The 22,959-nt window shown below is 40.1% G+C and overlaps 1 protein-coding gene across 3 annotated transcripts in view; it reads right to left on the bottom strand.

Annotated features, from left to right (window-relative positions):
* The window catches only part of PCNX1 (pecanex 1), a 113,926-nt gene that overhangs the window by 9,703 nt on the left and 81,264 nt on the right, over positions 1 to 22,959 (bottom strand). For all 3 annotated transcript variants that reach the window (XM_048484054.1, XM_048484055.1, XM_048484056.1), the window contains 12 exons: positions 22,524 to 22,653; positions 19,506 to 19,564; positions 17,112 to 17,327; positions 16,375 to 16,628; positions 15,527 to 15,757; positions 12,480 to 12,580; positions 9,773 to 9,923; positions 8,355 to 8,585; positions 7,207 to 7,481; positions 6,584 to 6,804; positions 4,159 to 4,598; positions 2,558 to 2,698 (listed from right to left, as the gene is read on the bottom strand). In XM_048484054.1, coding sequence (XP_048340011.1) covers positions 2,558 to 2,698; positions 4,159 to 4,598; positions 6,584 to 6,804; positions 7,207 to 7,481; positions 8,355 to 8,585; positions 9,773 to 9,923; positions 12,480 to 12,580; positions 15,527 to 15,757; positions 16,375 to 16,628; positions 17,112 to 17,327; positions 19,506 to 19,564; positions 22,524 to 22,653 — 2,450 coding nt within the window. The remainder of the gene's footprint in view (positions 1 to 2,557; positions 2,699 to 4,158; positions 4,599 to 6,583; positions 6,805 to 7,206; positions 7,482 to 8,354; positions 8,586 to 9,772; positions 9,924 to 12,479; positions 12,581 to 15,526; positions 15,758 to 16,374; positions 16,629 to 17,111; positions 17,328 to 19,505; positions 19,565 to 22,523; positions 22,654 to 22,959) is intronic.

Raw genomic sequence — 22,959 nt, 5'->3', positions numbered from 1 at the left:
CTCAAAATATCTATCTCCAAGGGAGTAAAACAAGGCTGTGTCCTTGCACCAGTTCTTTTCAATCTTTATTTAAATGACCTAGCAAGCAAACTTAAATCTGTAAATTCACACTGCCCAAACTTAGATGGACATCCAATCCCTCTATTGCTATATGCCGACGACGCAGTTTTGCTGTCGTATACCAAAATCGGCATGAAGCGACTCCTAGCAACCTGCAACAGATACTGTACAATCAATGGCCTGACACTCAACTCTCAAAAATCGAAGGTTGTAGTGTTTTAAAAATCTTGGAAGCCATCCTGTTGGATGCTAGGAAGACACGAATTGGAACAGGTCAAATGCTTTAAATATTTAGGAGCGCACCTCCATTATAGAGGGGGTTGGGCCAGCCACAGAGACCATGCTGTTACAAACTCCATGGTCAGTGTATCAGCAATCTTACGCTTTTTCTATAACAAGGGCCATCAATTTGTGCCTGCAGCATTAAAAGTCTTTAACACCAAGGTGGCCCAGCAATTATTATATGGAGTCCCACTTTGGATAGGCTCCTGGTCTAACACAGCTGAGCGAGTACAATCTCGCTTTTTATTTAAACTTTTGGGCATGCCTCACTGCGTGCCTTACGCCACCCTGTGCCTCGAAACTGGGCAACATCTCTTAGAGACAAGAGCATGGCTTGCCACGCTCAAATATTGGCTGCGCATCTGTTTCAACCGCGATGCAGCCTCCTTGTCATATAAAGCCCTCAAGACTTCTTGCCACTCGGAATGGTGGGGCATTATAGAAACAAAAATTAACAAATTGGGCTATTCTTTGGATTATCTGGCCATGTTACCATCTAAAGAGATTTTCCGGCTTCTGAGGAGAAGGCTGTTTGACCAGGAACATCAGATCCTACTCGAAAAGGCTGCCAGGACTTGCTCCCCTTTAGCTCTAGGTATCACCTACACTGGTAACAAGGGGGCTCAATACCTGCACCAGATAGCCGTGCCCAGGCTCCGTAGAGCAATGATGTTGGCCCGTTGCAATGCCCTTCCATCAGCCGTATCAACAGGGAGATTCACTAAAACCCCTTACCACCAAAGGCTATGCATATGCAGCGGGAACTGTGTAGACTCTATAGATCATATCTTACTTTATTGTCCACTTTACACAGGACCCAGAGTCAAATACCTGTCACCTCTGCTACTCAAAAAAGAGTATGCATCTGACTGGCAAAAGATTACCTTTCTGTTGGACAGCTCCAGTAGTGATGCAAACGATGCAGTCACCAAATTTTTGGATTTGTACATAAAACAGTGCTTTAGGAGCAAATCCTGAACATCAGCCTTCCCTACCTGTACATTTATTTTAGCTTCCCTCTACTTGGTTAAGTGGATCTGTGTATATAATGTTGTTATGCCAATAAAGGTTCCTTGTTTGTTGTTTGTTGTTGAGTGATGTGAGTATGCAGGAATCATCCATCTGTGATGTCAACTATAATAAACCTCAGAGTTAAAAAAGAAATATATGCTTGCGGATGATGTCTTAAAGAAAGTCACACCTGTAAACTGGTGGAGGCCACTTATTAAGAATTTGGTTATAGAGACTGCTGAAGGAATGATTTCACTTTTAACAGCAGTAGTTTCTTCTGCTGGCATAGAAAGAATGTTCTCTTTTATTTGACTCATTCGTTCCAAATTGAGAACTCATTTGGGAACCGATAAAACAGGAAAGCTTGTTTTACTTTTCCAGATTATAAACAAACAAGAAAATGAAGATGAATAAGATACAGAAGGCAGTAATTTTAAGATTTTCATGTGTAGACCTGGCTGACAGTCTAAGTTTTTAAAGATATTTTGTTTAACTACATCAGTTGACAAACATGTTTAAGCAAATGCAAAATCACATATGCTGTACTGTTAATGTTTTAGTTAAATAAAATTATTTAAATTGTGAAGGTAATGCTTATTTTTTCCTTTCAATAAACCACAGCACAAAAGTCCAAATAGGACTTAACCTATTAAACTGGAGATGGTTCACCTTGCAAGAATTTCATAATTGTTTAACTATGGATTTCTAATAGTAAAACCAAATCAGAAATCTTTGATATGACTGTAAAACTAATCTGAAAAGTTATTTTTCAAAAACTGAAACCTTCATCTCATTGTAAATGTTACGGTTATATTAGCAAGAGTGAGTCTTTATGTAAAAAATGATTTAAATTGTCTTACTTACTTGTGATTTAAATCAATTTGATTTAAATCAAATCCACCCAGCTAGCTGAACTGTATATTTGAAATGGGCTTTGAAAGCAATACATGTTAATTATAAGAACGGAGTTAGATTTATGCTTGGATCCTTAGTGAGGTAGCTGGAAGTCACCATATATTTGTGTAGGTGCTTGTGTACATGTTTTTTTTTTCATTTAGTATTATTATTATGGGGGGCTAGATCGGGATCTTTTCTTTATCTTTCCATATATGTGCTATTTAGATGTGTAAAATAAATAAAAATTCTCGTAGAAAAAATAAAGCAATACATGCTAGTTCCACAACTGATTCAAAACAAAACTTACATGGCCTTCCATGCCTTCCTGAGGACTCCAGTCTTTCCAACTGTTTCTTCCAGCTTTTAGCCTAATTGTCTCATCTGGCCATAGCAGTTCCTTTCTTTTGGACAAATTGATTCCCTCCAGTACCTGGCTGGGATCCATTATCTGCAATAAAACCAACTTAAAATATTGAAACAATTCATTCAGAGGGAAACTGAACTCTCTTCCTTTTTGGCACACAAAAGACACCCCATTTTCGTAGCTAGAATTCAAGGCTCTGACCTATCAAACATTAGGTATTCAAATTCTTTCAGCAGTCTGTCTTTGGTACAAAATTGGTCAACAACTTGCTGTAACACCCTCAAGTGATGGTGAATCTTGCCTAATAATCTTGCCCATCTACTTTTGCCTATATGCTTGGTCTTTCTTCTGTGTATAAACTTTTATTATTCGCTGTGATGTCCTTCAAAGAATGATGAATGTCACAAAGAATAATATATTTACTGCTTAACCTTGGAGATGAGGAAAGATTGGTGATAATCACAGGACTATATAGTCATAAACCTCATTGCAAGCACTACAAGAGATTTTTTTTACACTTTTTTGAGTCACAGCTATTTGGGTACTGTTGGCAGGCCTGAATAGAATATGAAAATACATGAATCTGCACACATACAAGACTTGATTCAGTTAGACATTAGGGAAGCTGTACCAGTTCTTCTTCAGGATATTATATTAAAACAAATTGCTGCCCCTTCCTGTACCATAAAACACAAACTAGTAAAAACAGTGTTGCACTTACTTGTAACTGGTTCATTGAGTGGCTCTCTGTGCAAACACACATTGGGACTGTGCAGGCTGGCTGAAGAGGTCAAATTCTTGCAAGCTTCTAGAAGAATCGACTGAGGAGCACTTCCCCACCCCCTAGCAACAGTGGTGGGACACTTCCCGCCCAAACATCCCCATGACCAAAGGGCAGGGTGCACTCCTCCCCTCAGTTCTCCAGCACTAATGCAGAACTACCTAAGAAAAAGGGAACAAGATTATGTAGTCAAATAGGCAGATCGCAACAGGAAAGGAGGGAGGGATGTGTGTCTGCACAGAGAGTCACTCAATGAAGAACAGTTACAGGCCATGTGGACATTTGGGTGGGAAATGTTCCATTGATGTTGCTAGGGGTCAGGGAAGCACTCCTTGGTTGATTCTTCTAGAAGCTTGCAATAAATTGATTTCTGCGCCATCCCAATGTGGGGTTGCACAGCGGCCACGAAGATGAACTTAGCATTACTTGGTATACAAAAAAAAAGTGATGAGAGAGTTCACATGTGTTGATGATTTTGTCACTTCATGGCCCAGGAGCTGAAAAACATGGATGTGTTCACTATTTTTCTACTAATCAGAAAAAGGACTAATCTGAACAAATCTATTACACTCGCATACTGAGAATACTACAGTGTACATTTAAGTAGCAGAACACTTTCTCACTGATTTACATTTATGTCTACAGATATTTTCATGCTTTAAAATACTGCATTACTGAAAGTACAATTTAGTTTTACAAAAAACCCGCTGGGACCAGTTGACAGCAGATGGCATGAAAAGATCTGTTCCTCAAATTAATTCACCTGGATTCTGTAAATAACATCATCTCTTTTGGTTTGCGTCTGGTTCACAGGGCTTGTGTTAGTGCCTGGCTGTGCATCCGGAATATTAGTCACACCTTCTGTCCCTAGAAGACCAACAAGGGCATGCTGTTTGCAGGCAGGGATGCTTTGGCTGGAGCTGCTAGATGAGGGCAGGCCATGTGGTATGTTGACAACACCCGTCTGGCTAAGGGGTTCCATTTGATTCACCATGGACAGACGTGACTGGATGGACGATGGAAGGTTACGAAGGGAGAGCTGGCTGGTGGAAGAGCGTCGACAAGGCACAAAGCCAGTAGCAGAGGTGCGGAGAGATGAATGACGACTGCTGTAGCAGTAAGAAGACTGGCTGGCAACTGAAGCACGAGCAGGGGAATGTCTGACAAGGCTGGACTGCACTGAATGAGCACTGTGGCTGGTGCCTGAAAGCATACAAGCATGAGAGCATTAATGCCTGTTCTCAAGCGTCTGCTGTACCTTGGTCTATCTCAATGGACAAACTGGAAACACTCCTTGTCATTTCGATACACTTTTTTGAAAAAATCAATTTGTGAGTTAATTCCATTACCCTCAGGAAATTCCATCAGCTGATAAAGGTTTCATTCAGACATCTGATAAAAAGGACACTTTTCCAGCCTCATATTAAACCTTTTCCTCTTGGGGCTTGCGCACTTACCACATCAAGGTTTAAACTATGCCATGTGTCATCATGTGGCGAATGAGGATCATTGTGAGTAAATATAAAGGAATGCACGCTGAGGAGAGGAAATCCAAACTTCATTGATAAATGAAAGGGCCAGAACTGCAGTGACTAATCAGAAAAGAATTCTTGGGGTCATGTTGGATAAACACAATGAAAATGTTGGGTCAGTGGTTAAAAAGGCAGATTTTATGTTAGAGGGATATAAAAGACACTGGAGATCTGCCATCATAATGCTCTTGGCTATATCTATGGTTCCATTGCATTTGGAATATTATGTTCAGTTCTGATTACTATTATCTCCCAGAGGATGCTGGAGCACTGGAAAAGATGCAGCGAAGGCCAAGCAAAATGATGAAGGAACTGAGGCATCTTGCCTACAACAAAAAGCTTAGGAATTTGGACTTTTCTTCCTTTTTAAAATTTTGCTATCCCTCTACATCAAGTTGTTGTCTGTTTGTGGTGGTTATGTCCAACAGCTGCTTCCTTAAAACAAGCAATTCTGATTTTGTATAACTTCTGTTTAGATGTTAAAGTAATCATTGTTTCCAAGAGACATTATGTGTGTGCTAGGTGAGCTGAAAGGGAACAGCATGGTTGGGGAATAGGATTTGGGAGTTACTACTCATTTTTGACATCCCCAGCTTTCACAATTTTGTGATGAAATGTTGCAATTTTTAGAGGGCCCATTAGTTTTGCTACTTTTAGAGGACTCATTAGTTCTGAATGATAAGACAGTAATGATTCTGTATGGGTTTTTTGTGTTGTAGCATTATGTTTTATGCCTCTTGTATTTTATTCCTCTGATCCTAATAATTTTTTTAAAAAACTTTGGAATTTGGGGATTGCTAGTTTAGAGGGACAAAATGATAGGGGTTTACAAATTTATGCATAAGACAGAGAAAGCAGATAGTTTGCCTTTTTCTCCTCCCATAATATCAGAACTTGGGGTGCAAGTTGATAAGCTGTCAATTCAGGACTGAAAAAAGAACGTTCTTTGTCTAAGCAATCAACTTGTAATATTCACTGCCACAGCATGCAGTAATGGTTGCCAGTTTAACTGGTTTTCAACAGGAATTAGAAAAGGTCCACCAGTGGCTACTAGTCATTATGAACAAATGGAACTTTCTTATTCAGAGGCAGAAACCCTCTGAATGCTAGATGCTGGGGGCAAAAAAATGGCAGGTTTTTGGCTCCATGCCCTGGTTGACTAGTATGTGAAAAAGGATGCTGGACTAGAGGGCCCCTGCTGTGTCTAGTACCACTGCTTTTATATACTTATACTCCAGCCATTTGCTTGAAGTGGCTCACTACTCACACTGGGCAACTTCTTTCCCATGCTACTATGGTTTATTTTGGAGACATGGAATAAACTACCTCATTTGCACAGTCAGCTGCTGCATGCATAAAAAAAGAGTATGCTAAAAGCAGTCACACAAGGCATGTTTAAGTGGCCTTGAAACAGCAGCCATAATTTGCAACAGCCCCAAGTCCTTCACAAGGCAGTCTGCAAATAAAAGACGGCTATTTTACATTCGACCCACCTGCAACTGCTGTGACTGAATTACATGTTATGTTCTCCTGCAGGACATCTCTAAGGACTTTGCTACCATCTGTCTTCTTTGCCCACCTTACCTTCCCCACAATGTGATCAGCACAGAAATGTATTTAAAATCCACTCTCCTTCATAGACTAGTTCGGTCATACCTAGAGTTGCAGGGTGAGATGTGATAGGAGGGTGCAGTCCGGCTCCAGGTCCCTGCACAGCAGTCATGGTGCTTCCTCCTCCTCCTCCCCCACTTTGAGAAACACTGCTTTGAGAGTCATTAGCAATTGCGCTGTTACTTATGCAGGAAGCTCCACCTCCAGCATCTGAATCTTCAATGTTCCCCCCACTGTTGCAACCAGCACCACAGCCTTTTCTTAACCTGTAGACAATGGGGATGTCACAAAAAACAAGTCTTTGTAAATGATAGTAAAACTTGCCAAAAGAGCCAATGCCAGTCAGAGCAGGAAATGCTGTGCTTGACAGAATAGCGGTTTGTTTCAGTGAAAGGCAGCTTCATGTGATATCTGGGTACTACCCATTCATACAAACAACATTTTTAAAAAGAATCATTACTGCAAGTAAAACTCAAATTGACAGGATGACTGGAATGGGTTTTATATTTCTAAAACTATGGAATTCCCTTGTTTTGGCAGCAACCATTTGCTGTATTTGCCACAAAAAGCAGAATGGTCTAGAACAAACCTCTGTGCTATGATTTAAGACGGGTGCAGCAGAGCATACTGAATCTAGATACTTGTTGGAGATCTCTTCTGCGACTCACCTATGCCATGTTGATACTATGAAGTTCCTGATGTTTCCCAAACTGATGGCACCTCCAAGGATCTCTCTGAGCTGATCATGGGTGTCCGAGTAAGTAGTAGTTAGAGGAGAGACATAAATTGGATAGCCAATAGGCTGATCACAAGAAGAGTTTATCATGTTCCTCAAAGCTTGCTTTGCATTTTGGATACTCCCTCTTTCTGGGTTCCGATTACGCAAGAAGACCAGCTCTTGTTGCTGCCCAGCCCAAAGACCACGTACACATTCCTTATTGACCTGCAAGTGTACAGATGGGGAAAGTTCAGAAGGGAAAACAGTGCCACCTTGCAGCAGGTCTTTTCAAACTCTGTTATGACGACTTTGGGTAATAATGTTCTGAGTGCTAATTTTCGCTTGCAGTTTCACATAAGAAGTTCACAGGAGCTACTAAGCAGTGGCGTATGGGGTCCAAATGGCGCCCGGAGACAAAAAACCCTCTGGGCGCCGCTCACAGAGCCCCACTTACTTGCGAGTAAGCGCTGCAGCGCTCACTCGCACAGCGCCTCATCCCCCTCACTCACTCATTCTTTCCTTTCCCCACAGGCTTAAAACAATCTTTGGAGCATTGCCCTTTTTAAAAAGTCATAGAGACAGGCTGCCCGAGCAGCAGCTTCCCTGAAGCCGAGCCTCAGAGCTTGCGGGGAAAGAAAAGGGTGCGTGAGTGAGGGGGATGGCCGGCCGGCCGGCCAACGGGTGGTGGCAGGTAGAGCAGGAGCCTGCTGGGCGCCCCCACAGGCATGCGCCCGGCATCATTGGTGGCCCCAAGTCTCCATAGACGGTACGCCACTGCTACTAAGTCACAACCAAACATTTAATAGATGCACGCATGCATGCTCAAAATGCAAGCTGGAACTCAAATGATGCTACCCTTAACTACACTGCTTTGGGGTTCTTAGTGTTACCCTTTTGAGAGTTTGTTTTCTTTTTCTACTTGAAGAATTTTTAACCCACCCTTTTCTTTTTAGCTTTATAGAAAGCACTGTTTAAGTACTGCACTCAGGAGAATCAAAAACCTGCAAAAGGAATTATCTGACCTTTGCAACAAAGTAAAGATACTTCACCATAATTATCTCGGAAAGCCTACATATCAGCCTCCTTCTCTTCACTTACTTTAATAACTCTGAAGATGAGATAGCGCTTGTTCAGCATGATAATTTTATATTCATTGGTGCCATCATCCATCACATGGCGAAGGGCAAGCAAGGAGGGAGAGTTGGAAAGAACGGCACTCCGCCAAGCAGGATCCCCCTCATGAGCAATAACCAAATTTTGTTCATGGGATGTGATGGCTTCATACAGAACAGCGGGGTCATCATATTCATCTGGAGAAGTGAAATGGTCCTAAACAAAGGAGTATGCATATTATTCAGCAGAGTGTTTATTTGACAAAGCAGGGCATTACATTTGAAAGAAATTTATCCAAACTGATTTTGAAATCTACAGTGACAGCCATGCATGCTAACAAAAGCAAACATTTTGGATAATATTTAAATAGTATACATTTACTAAGTATATCAGAAAGTACTTTGGATTCAAAGTATAGGAAAAGAGATTCCACCTAAACATCAGAAAGAACTTCCTGATGGTAAGGGCTGTTCAACAGTGAACAGCCTGTCTTGGAGTGTGGTGGAGTATATTTCTCTGGAGGTTTTTAAACAGGCTGGATGGCCGTTTACGAGAAGTGCTGTGATTGTGTCTTCCTGCATGGCAGGGGGTTGGATTTGATGGCCCTTGTGGACATTTCCAACTCTATGATTCTAAGCACTTTCCAGATATAAAAGGAGAGGACTATTTTAGATTGCCACAAAATTGAAGTTATTTGCTGAAGTTGGTTCAGTCAAAGGAACATTACTTTTTCAAAGCTGTGTCCTATGCAATTATGCTGCTGGAAAACTTCACCAGACTTGGCAAAAATAAAGTCAACTACAAATATATTAACATAGTTGATCATCAATTTAAACACAAAGAACCTTATGAAATACTGCAGAAAGCCCCTGGTTCAATCCCTGGCGTCTCCAGGGGCAGGTGATGTGAAGGACCTCTGCCTAAGATCCTGGAGAACTACTGTCGGTCTGAGTAAATAGTACTGACTCAGTTGGACCAAGATATTATTATTATTATTGATTATTATTATTGATAATGATGACGATGATTATTTATTAGTTTTCTTATACCATCCAATCCCCGAAGGGCTCTGAGCGGTGAACAGTAAGGCCAATAGGCAACACATAAAATACAGTAATAAAATAAACATATAAACATTAAAATTAAATTAAAAACATGTGAATGGTAAATTGGTAGCTTCATGGCTTCCTGTGAAGTGCTGAGCTTATTGTTGAAATGATTTCTGGCCAGCTTCAAGTGTTTCCTTATATTATTACAATTTTTTTTCTTTTGGCCCTCCAGTTTAGGTCTAATTGTTATGTCTCCCTAAAGAGCAGTGCAACAGAGCATCCACACCGAACACCTAGGTGGACTACATTGCTTCATCTGACCCTGACACACAGGGACACCAACAGACATCATACCTGATGTAGTTTTAATGACATGCGTATTCCGGGGACCACCACTTTCCTGAGCAATTCCATATCTGCAAAAATCCATTCATCTCTTATTGAGGATATACGAAAGTCTCCTTTAAACAAAGCATGGAGCCCATACAGGAAGGATTCCAGATTACTGTTTGGATTGGAAAAGAAGTCCAAAACATTAAACACAAAAACTCAAATGACTCGAATACTAGCAGAAAGATCATTGTGCACAACTGGCAGCACTTCCAATTGTGGATAAGAATTTGAACTGTGAGTGTGCGCATATACAAATTGGAACAATTGGGGGGGGGGGGGGGGTTAGCAATATACCTTCAGTCTTTATCTGCTCTGGCTGTGCACAAAGGGGTGAACTGAAAGGCCAAAAGGTAATGAAGTAATTTACATAGACAGCAGCTTGAGTTCAGGCTAAAAATTATTCTGGTTGATGAGAGCTGCAAAAGCTCTGCCTGGCAATGTTTCCTCCAGTGAGCACTGCTTTACATCTTATGCAAGACTCCCCTCCCTTGAGGTTACTACCTGAACTAACAATTTTGCTGCCATTTTTGTGGGAGTTTGACCAGGGTATTTAGACCTGTCATTACCATTAAGTAGATAATAACTTTTCTCTAGAAAGGAGGTCTCCTGAAACAGAGTGCCCACGACTTTGTCTCAGTTACACTCTACAAGTTTTTGTGGAATACAGTGGGAGGCTAGGCTTATTATCTCTCTTGTTAATCTACTGGCAAGGGATGGGTTACATTTTTGCTAGGAGATTGACAAGCCTTTTCAGGAGGGCTTTAAACTGAGTGAAGTGGGGGAGGGAGACAATATTCAAGTGGGAAGGAGTTTCACCTAGTACTAGTGAGAATAGGGTGAAAGTTATAGAGAGAACTGAGCGAATAGTTCAAAAACCCAGCAGTGAGGGAGATAATACCTTAAATAAGCACCCACAGGGCATGAACCAAAGCCTTAGATGTCTCTACATTGATGCACAAAGCATGGGTAATAAATAGGATGAACTGGAACTCTTAACACTGCATAATAAATATGATATAATAGGCATCACTGAAACCTGGTGGGATGAATCTCATGACTGGAATGTAGTAATTGAGGGGGACAACCTATTCCAGAGAAACAGATCAGCTAGGAAAGTGAAGGAGTAGCACTATATATCAGGGATTATTACACCTGTCAGGTCCATGACAGACTAATCTTATCTCATGTCAGACTAATCTTATCTCTTTTTTTGACAGAGTGACAAACTTGGTAGTTGAAGGGAATGCTATGGACGTAGCATACCATGATTTTAGTAGGGCCTTTAACAAGATGCCTCATGATATTCTTGCAAGTAAGCTGGAAAGATGTGGACTAGACAATGCAACTGTTAGATGGCTTTGTAATTGGTTGACAGGCCGAACACAAAGAGTACTCATCAATGGCTCATTTTCATCCTGGAGAGAAGTGAGTAGTGGTTCTGTCCTGGGCCCAGTGCTATTCAATATTTTTATTAACGACTTGGATAATGAAATAGAGGGCATGTTAATCAGAACCACAGGGTTCTGTCCTGGGCCCAGTGCTATTCAATATTTTTATTAACGACTTGGATAATGAAATAGAGGGCATGTTAATCAAATTTGCAGATTATACCAAATTATGAGGGGTAGCTAATACCCTGAAAGACAGGGGTAGGGTTCAAAATGATCTGGACAGATTAGAGAGCTGGGCCAAAACTCACAAAATGAATTTCAATAGATATAAATGTAAGATTCCACATTTAGGCATGGAAATGAAATGCACAGCTATAGGATGGGTGACACCTGGTTTGACTACGTGTGAAAGGGATCTGGGAGTCTTAGTAGACCACAAACTGAACATGAGTCAGCAGTGTGACAGTCAAGAAAGCCAAGGCAATTCTGGAATGTATCAATAAGAGTATAGTGTCTAGATCGAGGGAAATAATTGTACCACTCTATTCTGCATTGGTCAGACCTCACTTAGAGTACTGTGTTCAGTTCTGGGCACTGCAATTTAAAAAGGATATTGGCAAGCTGGAATATGTCCAGAAAAAGACAACCAAAATGGTAAAAGGTCTGGAATCCATGCCCTAAGAAGAGAGACTTAGGGAGCTGGGGATGTTTAGTCTGGAGAAGCGAAGGTTAAGGGGAGACATGAAAGCTATGTTTAAATATTTGAAGGAATGTCATGCTGAAGAGGGAGCAAGCTTGTTTTCTGCTGCCTCAGAAACTAGGACCAAGAGTAATGGATTCAAGGTACAAAAAAAGAGATTCCACCTAAACATTAGGAAGAGGTTTCTTACTGTCAGGGCTATTCGACAGTTGAATTCACTGCCTCGGAGAGTGGCAGAGTCTCCTTCTTTGGAGGTTTTTAAACAGAGGCTGGATGAACATATGTTGAGAGTGCTTTGATTGTGTGTTCCTGCATGGCAGGGGATTGGACTTTATGGCTCTTGTGGTCTCCTCCAATTATATGATTCTACTGCAAGAATTAGTCACAATTTATCACTTCCATTTGCAGACACTTACCTACTCATTAAATGTCACTGATTACTCATGATTTTGATCTATACCTCACACAAACAATCTATGTTTTCATGCTAATATCTGTAGGGTGGGGGTGGGAAGAGATGTATGAAACAACTTGACCTTCCTCCCTGAAACATTTTAGAATAATAAATGTGCATTACCTAGACATATGATGTGAGGCAGTCCCCAAGGCTCTCCGACCAAGAACACACAGTCCATAGCAAAGGGTCACTAATGAGGAATCTTTATCTGCATTTAAAGGCTTCAAATAGAGAAGAGTGTGAAATTGTTATTATAAGGAAGTTGTCATGTAAGAAAATAAATAGATGTGTTAATGCAGAATGTGTACATTAACATTGCCCTACATCCAAGAGAGTTAGTGTGGTACAGTGGTTAAGAGCAGGTGGACTCTGATCTGGAGAACCAGGTTTGATTCCCCACTCCACCATATGAACAGCAGACTCTTATATGGTGAACCAGATTGTTTCCCCATTCTTATATTCCTGCTGGATGACCCTGGATCAGTCACCATTCTTCAGAACTCTCTCAACTCCCCCTACCTCACAAGATGTCTGTTGTGGGGTGAGGAAGGGAAAGTTTAAGGCTTGCATTCCTGTGGTAGAGGGGGAGAGTGTACACCATGAGAAAGGTGGGGTATATATCCAAACACTTCTTCTTCATCCTTAGAACATAAGAAAGACCCTGCTGGAACAGACGTCTATCCAGTCAAGCATCCTGTCTCACACAGTGGCCAAGCACTTCCTCTGAAGGTCTTACAACAGGACATAGAGGTTGAGGATTTCCCCTGTTGTTGCCTCATCACACTGACATTCAGAGGTTTAATGCCGCTGGACATGGAGCTTCCCTTTAGTCATAGATTCTGATAGACCTATGCTCCATGAATCTGCCTAATTCCATGAACATTTTGACACGCGCACGAACACACACATTTTGAGTGTGTAGAAGTACTGAGTACTAGGGGTTGCCCTAAGTCCTGAGGGAGAAATTGGTGGATATCCTTGCATATGAGTTCTGGCACATTTTTAAAGACAATCCCCCCTCTGCCACACCCACACCCACATCAGTTAGTCCTTCAGAGATTGTACACTCTCCCCCTCTACCACAGGAATGCAAGCCTTAAACTTTATCAAAAAGATGGGAAGGTTAAATAACACACACCAAGGAGGGTTGGAATACCATGCCTGGCACTGGATCAAAGCTACGTTTGCTGAAGTTTCCTAACCCTCTCTCTCTCTCTTCCTCCTCCCCCCCCTCCCCAAGTTTGGAAAACTCTTTTGAACCTTTGTCTACCTGGCACTCTGAAATTAATAGCTGGAGCTGTTTTCTACCTGAACTGCATTCTGGTAACATCCCTGTCATGCCATGTCGTATAAGACTGCATGAGGGAAACAGCTGGTGCACTCTGCCCAAGCTCTTATTTTCAGATTCTGAAAGCCTGGAAAATGGATCATACCATTTAACTTGAGGTAAAAGTCATGCAGCTATGTCAGCTTTCATCTTTGCTGGAAGACATCTGAGGCTGATTCTGCATGGGCCAAAAACAGCAGTGTGAAAACGGTGTGAAAATGGTGTAAAAGGGTTTAAAACAGTATAAAAGGGTTTATACCGTTTTCACACCGCTGTTTTTCACCCATGCGGAATCAGCCTGAACATATGAGAATGTAATTTAGGTGTATATCTACCATGATATGTACAAATTTAGTGTTGAAATTTAGGGGTAAAAAGACTTGAAAACAGTCAGAACTGTAATATCTTTACATAAACTGATAACACTGCCACATCTGAACTAACATTCACAGTTCAGACCATCCAAACTAAAAAAAAAGGTATTAGCATACTTTCATCATCCCTTTAAGTTGTCAAAGCAGTGTATGTGGTTCTCTCTTCCCCCTTTTGCCCTCAAAGTAAGTCTGAGACGAGCTATAAGATGAGAGGGCATATCCCACAGAAGGCTTCATAACTGAGTGGGGACTTTGAACTGTGACTCCTAAATGAATACTCCAGCCACTATACCATGCTGGCTCTTAAAAGGGAACTGACATACGTGCAGAAAAAGGCAGCCAAATTTATCAGGGTGCTGGAACATCCAAAAAAGAGTCAAGGCATTCAATATTCTTTCGCTTAGAAGACCAGTAAACAGAAGACCAGTAAACAGAATGTTTACAGATCCTGCGGGGAAATGTTATGCTTTTCCCATGGACTTGTTCATACCCCCCCTCCCCCCCAGTTTGGTTATGGAAACATTTCCAGTTAATATTTTCTGTTGTTTTCATGTACATTCTTACCATGATGCTTAGCCAAAAGTAGTGTGTGATCATAATGATTTGTTGTTTATTTCTCTGCCCTGTCAAATCCCTGGCTCTTATCTATGCCCTCTACATAGTCACCAATCTTCCCTTCAGTTGTTTCCCCTCCCCTTTCTCCTGCATATTCACAGTGGATCAGACTAGCTTTGTCCATTTCAGACAGAACTCCCTAAATATACGATCAGTCAGAGAAGCAAAGAGGCTGTGTGGATCGGATCAGTTTTGCCAATTTCACATTACCTCCCTTCTACTCACAGCAGCCCACCTTCCCTTTCGGCTATTTTCTCTTTCCCTTGGTCAGCCGTTTTCTGCTCTTCCTCCATGTCTCTCCTCAGATTTTTTTTAATGTTCAAAGTCTAATTATCAATAAAGTGGTGATGTGAATGAACAAATTAGTGCTAACCTTTCCCTCCTCCTCCTCCTCCTCCATTTTCAGCCATTTCCCCCCTTCCCCTCCCTCCCTCCTTTTCCTCCTCTCATTTTAATTTTGTTCAAAATGAGACTATCAATAGAATGCTGATGTGAATGGACAAATGACTGGTAAGTTAATGTTGCCAACGTAAAAGGCTAGGGCCGTGAAGAGCTCCTAGTCCCTCACCTTGCATGCTTTTTTTCTCAAGGACTCGATCTCTGGGGTTTTGTGGGGAACATATAGATATGTGTAACAGTGAGTCATGTCTCAGCCAGAGGTTGGATTCAGCCGTTTCACATTGGTTCTCCTGAACCGGTAGCTAACCGGCTGAACCACTGTAATAGAACCATTATCATTTTTTTACATTTACTGCACTGTTTTTAAGAGCAATACTACATCTAAGTTGTGTTAACTTGAATCAGAACTTCCTGGATAATGAATCAGAACTTCCTGGATAAACATGGCTTACCTTTTCTCTTTGAGAACTACAGTATTCTATCCAGTTGAGATAAATGATACAAAAACTTTCTCTGGAGATCCCTGCCAGACGATGGTCATAATCCTCATCAATATTAGGATTAAATGTAGGATCCACATCAACATAGGTTTGGTCTGCACACTGTAGCAGTCCTTCCTTCATTGTTTCATTTGATAACCATTCCTCCAGCTTGGGAGAAGATATGACATAGTAGATGATGCCCTGCAAAGACAAAGGTAAACATGTTAAAGTATGTAAACTTGACAGCGATGTTTCAGGGCAATTATGTATGTCTTCGCAAATACAGGAAAAGGGTTTGTCCATCGTTTTCTGACAGAAGGATAGAGAAAATAATGAGGAAAAAGGAAAAATTGTCTTGATTTACCCAGTTTCTCAGAAACTTTGAACAAATGACATTTTGAAAACATTTCATGACTAGGCTCACAAGATTTGTTATTTTCAAAGGGTTTATATTTTCAAAAGGTTTATATTTGATGTTCCTACCACACATTCTTTGAAGCATGAGTTGGAGACTTGTTCTGCGAATTTTTATTTATTTTAACACATACATAAATAACACATGGAGTCTTAATGCTCACAATTTCTAATCAGTGTTTTTAAAAATATGGCTCCATCTTCTTAATACTGGCTACTCTATTTTCAGAGGTAGAGACATCAACAGACTGGGTACTGGTATTCTAAAACTCATGAAAGGACAAATGTTTTTAATTAGTTAGCTGACCATCAGCTTTTCCCGTAACATTCCATAAACCTCCATTTCATATCCATTCTTCCACCCTCAACCCTAAGAAACCAATGTGTAGGATCCAAAATTGTACCTTGACATAATAAGTGGTGAGAATCTTCCTTAGATCAAAAACCTGGAGCATGGATGCAGCACTGTTGTCTGTAATGCTGTAGCCCTCTAAGACATACTTTGTGACCAGAACCTCCCAGGCTAGCCAACGCTGGCCAAAGGCAGCATTGAATGATAATATGTGAGGGATGTGACCAGGTTCACAGCAACAAAACCCTTCATCTTCCTCTACACCCTCAGTGATAGCTTCTACTTCTCGTTGCTGACAGTAAGTTCCTGAAGGAAAACAAAATAACTCTAATAGCACCAATGATTTCTAATATTTTATCTGGGCAGTCACAGAGCTTCGCATGCATTATGCCAACCATCATTACAACAGCCTTGTAAATAGTATATTCCTCCTCCCCACTTGAGATCCAGTGACTTGCTTGAAGCTTTGAACTGAAGAATCCTGCTTACAGAGTTCAAGTTCTTGTTTATGATGCCAAAGCCAAGTAGGAAGTTGTCAGAAATTGTCAAATGTGCCGTTCACGAAAAAGGTGGACCTTTCCAAGAGCTTTAAATGTAAACAATATTTAAACTGACTAATATACAAGCTTGAAACAGGGAGCTTGGGAACACAAAGTACCTGCCAATAAACTGTGCATCAAATTAAAGGATCAAGCTTAAAGTAATATGTTTGCAAATGAAAGGTTCTGAAACAGGAGAAGACATCTTCAAATAGACTAAGGAAAAGTTTGCCCAAGTAAAAATTCTCACCTCTAAATTCCAGTCCCCTCAGCTGAAAGGTGACCAGGCCATTGCCTATTTCTATAAGGTGTACTAGTGCATTGAGGTAGTCAGATGCAAGAATAAAGCAATCTCCAGTACTGTAGTTTCCCCATCGCCCTAACAGCAGGTCTCCACACAGGCTATGTTGGAGAGATCGAGTTAAGTGTTCATAGAAGATTGAGTTCAAGTTATTGTCATCTGAACCTGCAGGAGGGAAATTCCAGACCTCAGTAAGCCCAAAGTTAAGCTTTCAATTCATGTCTACAGTTTCTTGACAATAAAAAGTGTTCAAAGGTAGGTTCTTTACCGACAGCAAAAAGAAATTATTCTAATTAAAGTTTAAATCAATGACCAGATGGTCATTGTCAGGTTTTATGCTAACCATCTAAAAATTAGTATTATCTGGGAAAATAGTGTTCTGCACGGATCTATCTTGCCGCATAAAAAGTCAAAACCATGGGTATGTCAAGGTTAGTACTGTCTAATCTTACAGGTACCACTTTTCAGACATCACAGATCTTTTACATTATCTACCATGTGATTCTTTTTTGCAACTATGTAATGTAAAACAAATGCTCAATCACTGATTCATAGTCTTACCCCAAAAGCATGAAGTTCATGTCATTTACCATGTACACAAAATTGTTAAGAGAAGACTACCATATAGTGAGTTGAGGTGTCCCCTCCTCTATTTGCCCTTTTCAACAGTGTCAAGCAAAACAATGAAGATTTTAATAGGTTGAATGGGGTTCAAAAATTGAAAATCCATCAAGGTAAAACTGTAACACTGTTACAAAAAATCCAAACTTCACATACATGCTACAGGGGTTAGTGCTATCAGTCACAGACCAGGAAAGAGATTTGGGCATCTCAGTTGATAGTTCCATGGGAATGTCAACTCAATGCATGGCAGCTGTGAAAAAGGCAAACTCTATGCTGGGGATAATTAGGAAAGGAATTGAGAATAAAACTGCAAGGATTGTCATGCCCTTATATAAAGCAGTGGTGCGACCGCACTTGGAGTACTGTGTTCAGTTCTGGTCGCCACATCTTAAAAAAGATATTGAAGAGACAGAAAAAGTGCAGAGAAGGGCAACAAGGATGATTGAGGGACTGGAGCACTTTCCTTATGAGGAGAGGCTGCAGCGTTTGAAACTCTTTAGTTTGGAGAGGAGACGTTTGAGGGGGGATATGATTGAAGTCTATAAAATTATGCATGGGATAGAAAATGCTGACAGAGAGAAATTTTCTCTCTTTATCACAATACTAGAACCAGGGGGCATTCATTGAAAATGCTGGGGGGAAGAATTAGGACTAATAAAAGGAAACACTTCTTCACACAACGTGTGATTGGTGTTTGGAATATGCTGCCACAGGAGGTGGTGATGGCCACTAACCTGGATAGCTTTAAAAGGGGCTTGGACAGATTTATGGAGGAGAAGTCGATCTCTGGCTACCCATCTTGATCCTTCTTGATCTGAGGTTGCAAATGCCATAGCAGACCAGGTGCTCGGGAACAGCAGCAGCAGAAGGCTATTGCTTTCACCTCCTGCATGTGAGCTCCCAAAGGCACCTGGTGGGCCACTGCGAGTAGCAGAATGCTGGACTAGATGGACTCTGGTCTGATCCAGCAGGCTCTTTCTTATGTTCATCCAATAAAGACACCAATCAGGTATTGTGCATTCAACCTGCATTCTCTCTTAAGAAGAATTTGCTCAAGATGAAAAAGTAGTAAGGATTTATAAGACACCACAAGTGTGTTAGCAAAAGATAAACATATCTTTCACCAAGTCACAAAATGGGCTGCAACCTCAAAGTCATTTAGGAGAATAAACAAAGAACTGCTCAGTTAAAAATTCGTAACAACTGTGAGTAGACAATAGTGTAAGTACTATGCAGAATTAAAGAAGAAAAATTTGAGTAGACAAGTGAAAAAGCTTAATGGGATCAGCAATAGAAGAAAAGCTACATTAAAGATAAAGGTATATCATGCGGAAGTATGAGCTGGGAGTTGCCCATTCGAATACATCAGCTTAAACAATATAACAGGAATATTTAACTTTGACTGCCCCAGTAGCTTTATTTCTAAATGTCAGTACTGTCTTCTAATTACCATGAAACACATTACTAAGGTGGTAACATATGTCCCAAAGGCTGAATTCCATGTACTCATATCAGCATTGCTACAAATATGTACAAACTTCATTAAGCAGCTAATAGAAGGGACACTGATTTATACAATGACTTAGTTAATATCTATGCAAGTAATATGTAAATTAGATTTAAATTAAATTTACTTTCCCTGAAAGCAATAAAGGTTAGGTCATGTACGCATACACATATATCACACAGTTTTACCAGTGCTTTTAAATAAATGATTACCTGGGTTTCTATCCAGCTGAGAAGCCAGTCTGGTGTTTGAGTGGTCCACCCTTTTTGTGCTAAGAAAGTGGCAAAATGTTAAGATCTGTTTAGTCTCTTTGAAAGCGTAAGCAATGGGGTTACAATACCCTTGAAACTTCCATTTCCTTCCCACTCTATCTGACACCACATTTTCCCTGTAGATGCAACAGTAAGATAGCCCATGTAGAACCCATTCCCCATCTGGTGAGCGTATTTCAAATTTCAACACAGTCTACTAAAAAAGAAATGGCTTTCACAGCAGCAAGAACATCTTATGATTTTGACCCAGCTAAGGAAATAAAGCAAGGTGATATGATCACCATCAAGCTTGAAAACTAAAGCTTACACTGCTGTGAAAATCAATTGTTAGAGAGACAATAGTTATAAAGCAGCTGAAATACTGGTCAAAAAGCAGGAGAATCAAAGTGGATAATAGGTGTTTTCTTCAAAGCTCATAATTTACCAGACTGGTAGAAAAAGTCCTGATTTTTGCTCTCTGAAATTATAGTAATAATGCAAAATTTAAACACAGGTTCTGATTGGTTTTGCAAAGAAAATGATATTTTTTCCTATGCTTCTTCACATACCAGAAAGACATGCCCGTTATTTCTGACTTGCGCACTTCACCAGAGGGTGGCACTAGCAACAATTCTCATTTTTCAGCTTAAATGTAAAATTTAATCTGAAAATTTAACTAAAATGCAAAAGCAGGAAACAAAAAAAATGAAACATTGTTGGAGGGGGGCTCATAAATTCTGTGAAGACAATAATTTGTTTACAGCGAACATATTCCAGGCAGTCAAACAGATGATTGTTTATATATAGATATCAACAGATGGCTAATAAAATAACAAAATAGATAACATAATAAAAAAAGATGGAGAAAGTCTATTCTTTCAGGAGCTGACCATGAATTTTAATATTGAAAATTTGAACAAAGCAGAAGAAAAATACCAAAATATTCAGTCCTAATTACAATCTAAACAACGTTACTGAAGAGTTTAAAGGCTGTGTAAAGAAAGTATGTGAGCCTGAAGAACAATGGGTTGAAACCAGAAATCTTATCAAGGAAGAATGTGCAAAGAGATTTGTAGCCAAAGGGAAAGAAAAGCTTTGATGAATGACTGATGAAACCTTTAAAACTACCAAAGTTAGATGAGGTGACAGAAATACAACCAGGGGTCTAAATGAATCATTCCAGTGACTTGCAAAAAAAGGAGAACTTTATAATCATCAGTGAATAACAAAGCAGAGAAAAACAGAAAAGAAAGAACAAGAGATCTGTTTCACAAAATCCAAGAAATTAAAGTAAAATTTGAAACATAAGGCACGCAGAAAGATCAAGATAGAAATACAGTAACTGAGCAGGACAAAATAAAGGTGGGAACAATACACTGAAGAACTATATAGAAGAGATGCAAGGATACTAGATTTCTTCCAGGAAGAATCTTTTCAAAAACCACCAACAGTAACTATTGGGTTGTCAAGTTAATTTCTCACATGAGTAAAGTGATGCTCAAAATCTTACACAACAAAGACTGTTATTGTATATGGAATGAGAAATACCAGGCGTTCAAGCTGGATTTAGAAAAGGAAGGGGCACTAGAGAGCATATTGCAAATTTACACTGGTTGCTGAGCATACAGCAGAATTTTAAAGAAAATCAGCTTGTGTTTCACAGATTACATCAAAGCTTTTAACTGCATGAGCCTCATGAAAATCTATGACTGGTTTTAAAAGAAATGGGTATGCCACTGCATCTGATTGTTTTGATGCAAACTTGCATGTTAGGACAGTATAAGGAGAAACAGGATGGTTTCTAATTGGCAAAGATGTCAAGAATTTATTTTCTCTTCTCACCATCTCTTCCATATATGTGCAGAACATATTATAAGGAAAAGTGAATTAGATGTAATGAAGGTGGTGTGGAAATTGAGATGTGCAGATGACCACATGACTGTAAAAAACAGTGCAGAACTGAAATGGCTACTAATGAAGGTTAAAGCCGAAAATGCCAGAGCTGGATTACACAATTTTTGGTTGATGATGAAGTTATTGACATTGTTCATGGTTTTCTATTCCTTGGCTCCATCATCAGTCAAAAGGAGACTAGAATCAAGTAACGAGAAGAAGATTGAGACTGGGAAGGACTGCCATGAAGGAGCCAGAAAAGATACTGAGGTGTAAGGATGTTACTGGCGATCAAGATCAAGCTAAATTATACCATGGGATTCCCCATTACTATGTATGTGTGTGACAGTTGGGCAATGATGAAAGCTAATAGGAAGAAAGTTGATGCATTTGAAATGTGGTGTCAAAGGAGAGTTTTGCGAATACCATGAACTCCCCCAAAAAACAACTAAGTGGATTCTAGATCAAATTGAGCCTGAACTCTCCCTAGAAGTTCAAGTGACTAAACTGAGGCTATCATACTTTGGTCATTATTATGAGAAACAAGAGTCAATGGAAACAATAATGCTAGGAAAAGTTAAAGCAGCAGTAAAAGAGGAAGAACCAACATGAGCTGGATTGACTCAATAAAGGAAGCCACAGCCCTCAGTTTGCATGAACTGGGCAAGGCTGTTAATGATAGGACATTTTGGAGGATATTAATTCATAGGGTCACCATAATCTGAAGCAACTTGTTAGCACACATTGCACACAGAATTGTGCAGAAGCCAAATAAGCAGAGATTGAATTTACAATGTCTCCTGAATACTATGCAACTATGAACCCCTCCCCTCTCCAATCCATTGTAACAAGGTTATTTGTTGCACAGTGTTTTGGGGGCTCTGCTATTTTGAACATTTTAAACACTCAAATATTTATGTAGTTGTGTAGTATCGTATGTATTGTAGCATCAACAAGACTACCACCAAGGGAATGTATAGACAAGGTTTCTGGAAGCAATCATTCAAGTAAACTTATCTCCAAACATCATACTCTGCACTTGAAATGTCAACACTATACATGTTTTAGGGCTGAAATGGCACCTACTTGTAGTCTCTCTCCCAGAATTTAACAGGTCTGACATAAGAAGTGATGAATATTGCACTTCCCAAAAAAGGGTTTAGAGGAGTAGAGAAAAAAGCAGACACAACTGCTTGGACAAACAGCATTGCGGAATCTGTAGGGTAACAGAGTTAAGGATGGTTTGATTGTCACCTGGTTCTATTTTGACAGGGCAGAACGCAAAATAGCAACATAAACACCCTAACAACGTAAAAATTGATCATACTGTTTCGAAAACAGTAGAAGTATCATTATTCAAGTTTGGCAAGTACCATACACACAAATCTGCAGTAATGCAGCTCTGCTGGTGTTCTGAAAGCCACGCTTCATGAGGCATGAAAACTGAGATGAATAATTAAGTTTCCTGACTCCCCTTTCCAACTATCTACCCAACAGAACCACACACTCTACATCAGAGTTT

Source organism: Sphaerodactylus townsendi, linkage group LG02, assembly GCF_021028975.2.
Source record: "Sphaerodactylus townsendi isolate TG3544 linkage group LG02, MPM_Stown_v2.3, whole genome shotgun sequence".
Taxonomy (NCBI): Eukaryota; Metazoa; Chordata; class Lepidosauria; order Squamata; family Sphaerodactylidae; genus Sphaerodactylus; species Sphaerodactylus townsendi.
Note: the sequence above shows the minus strand (reverse complement) of the source record. Positions and strands in the feature narration are given on the sequence as shown.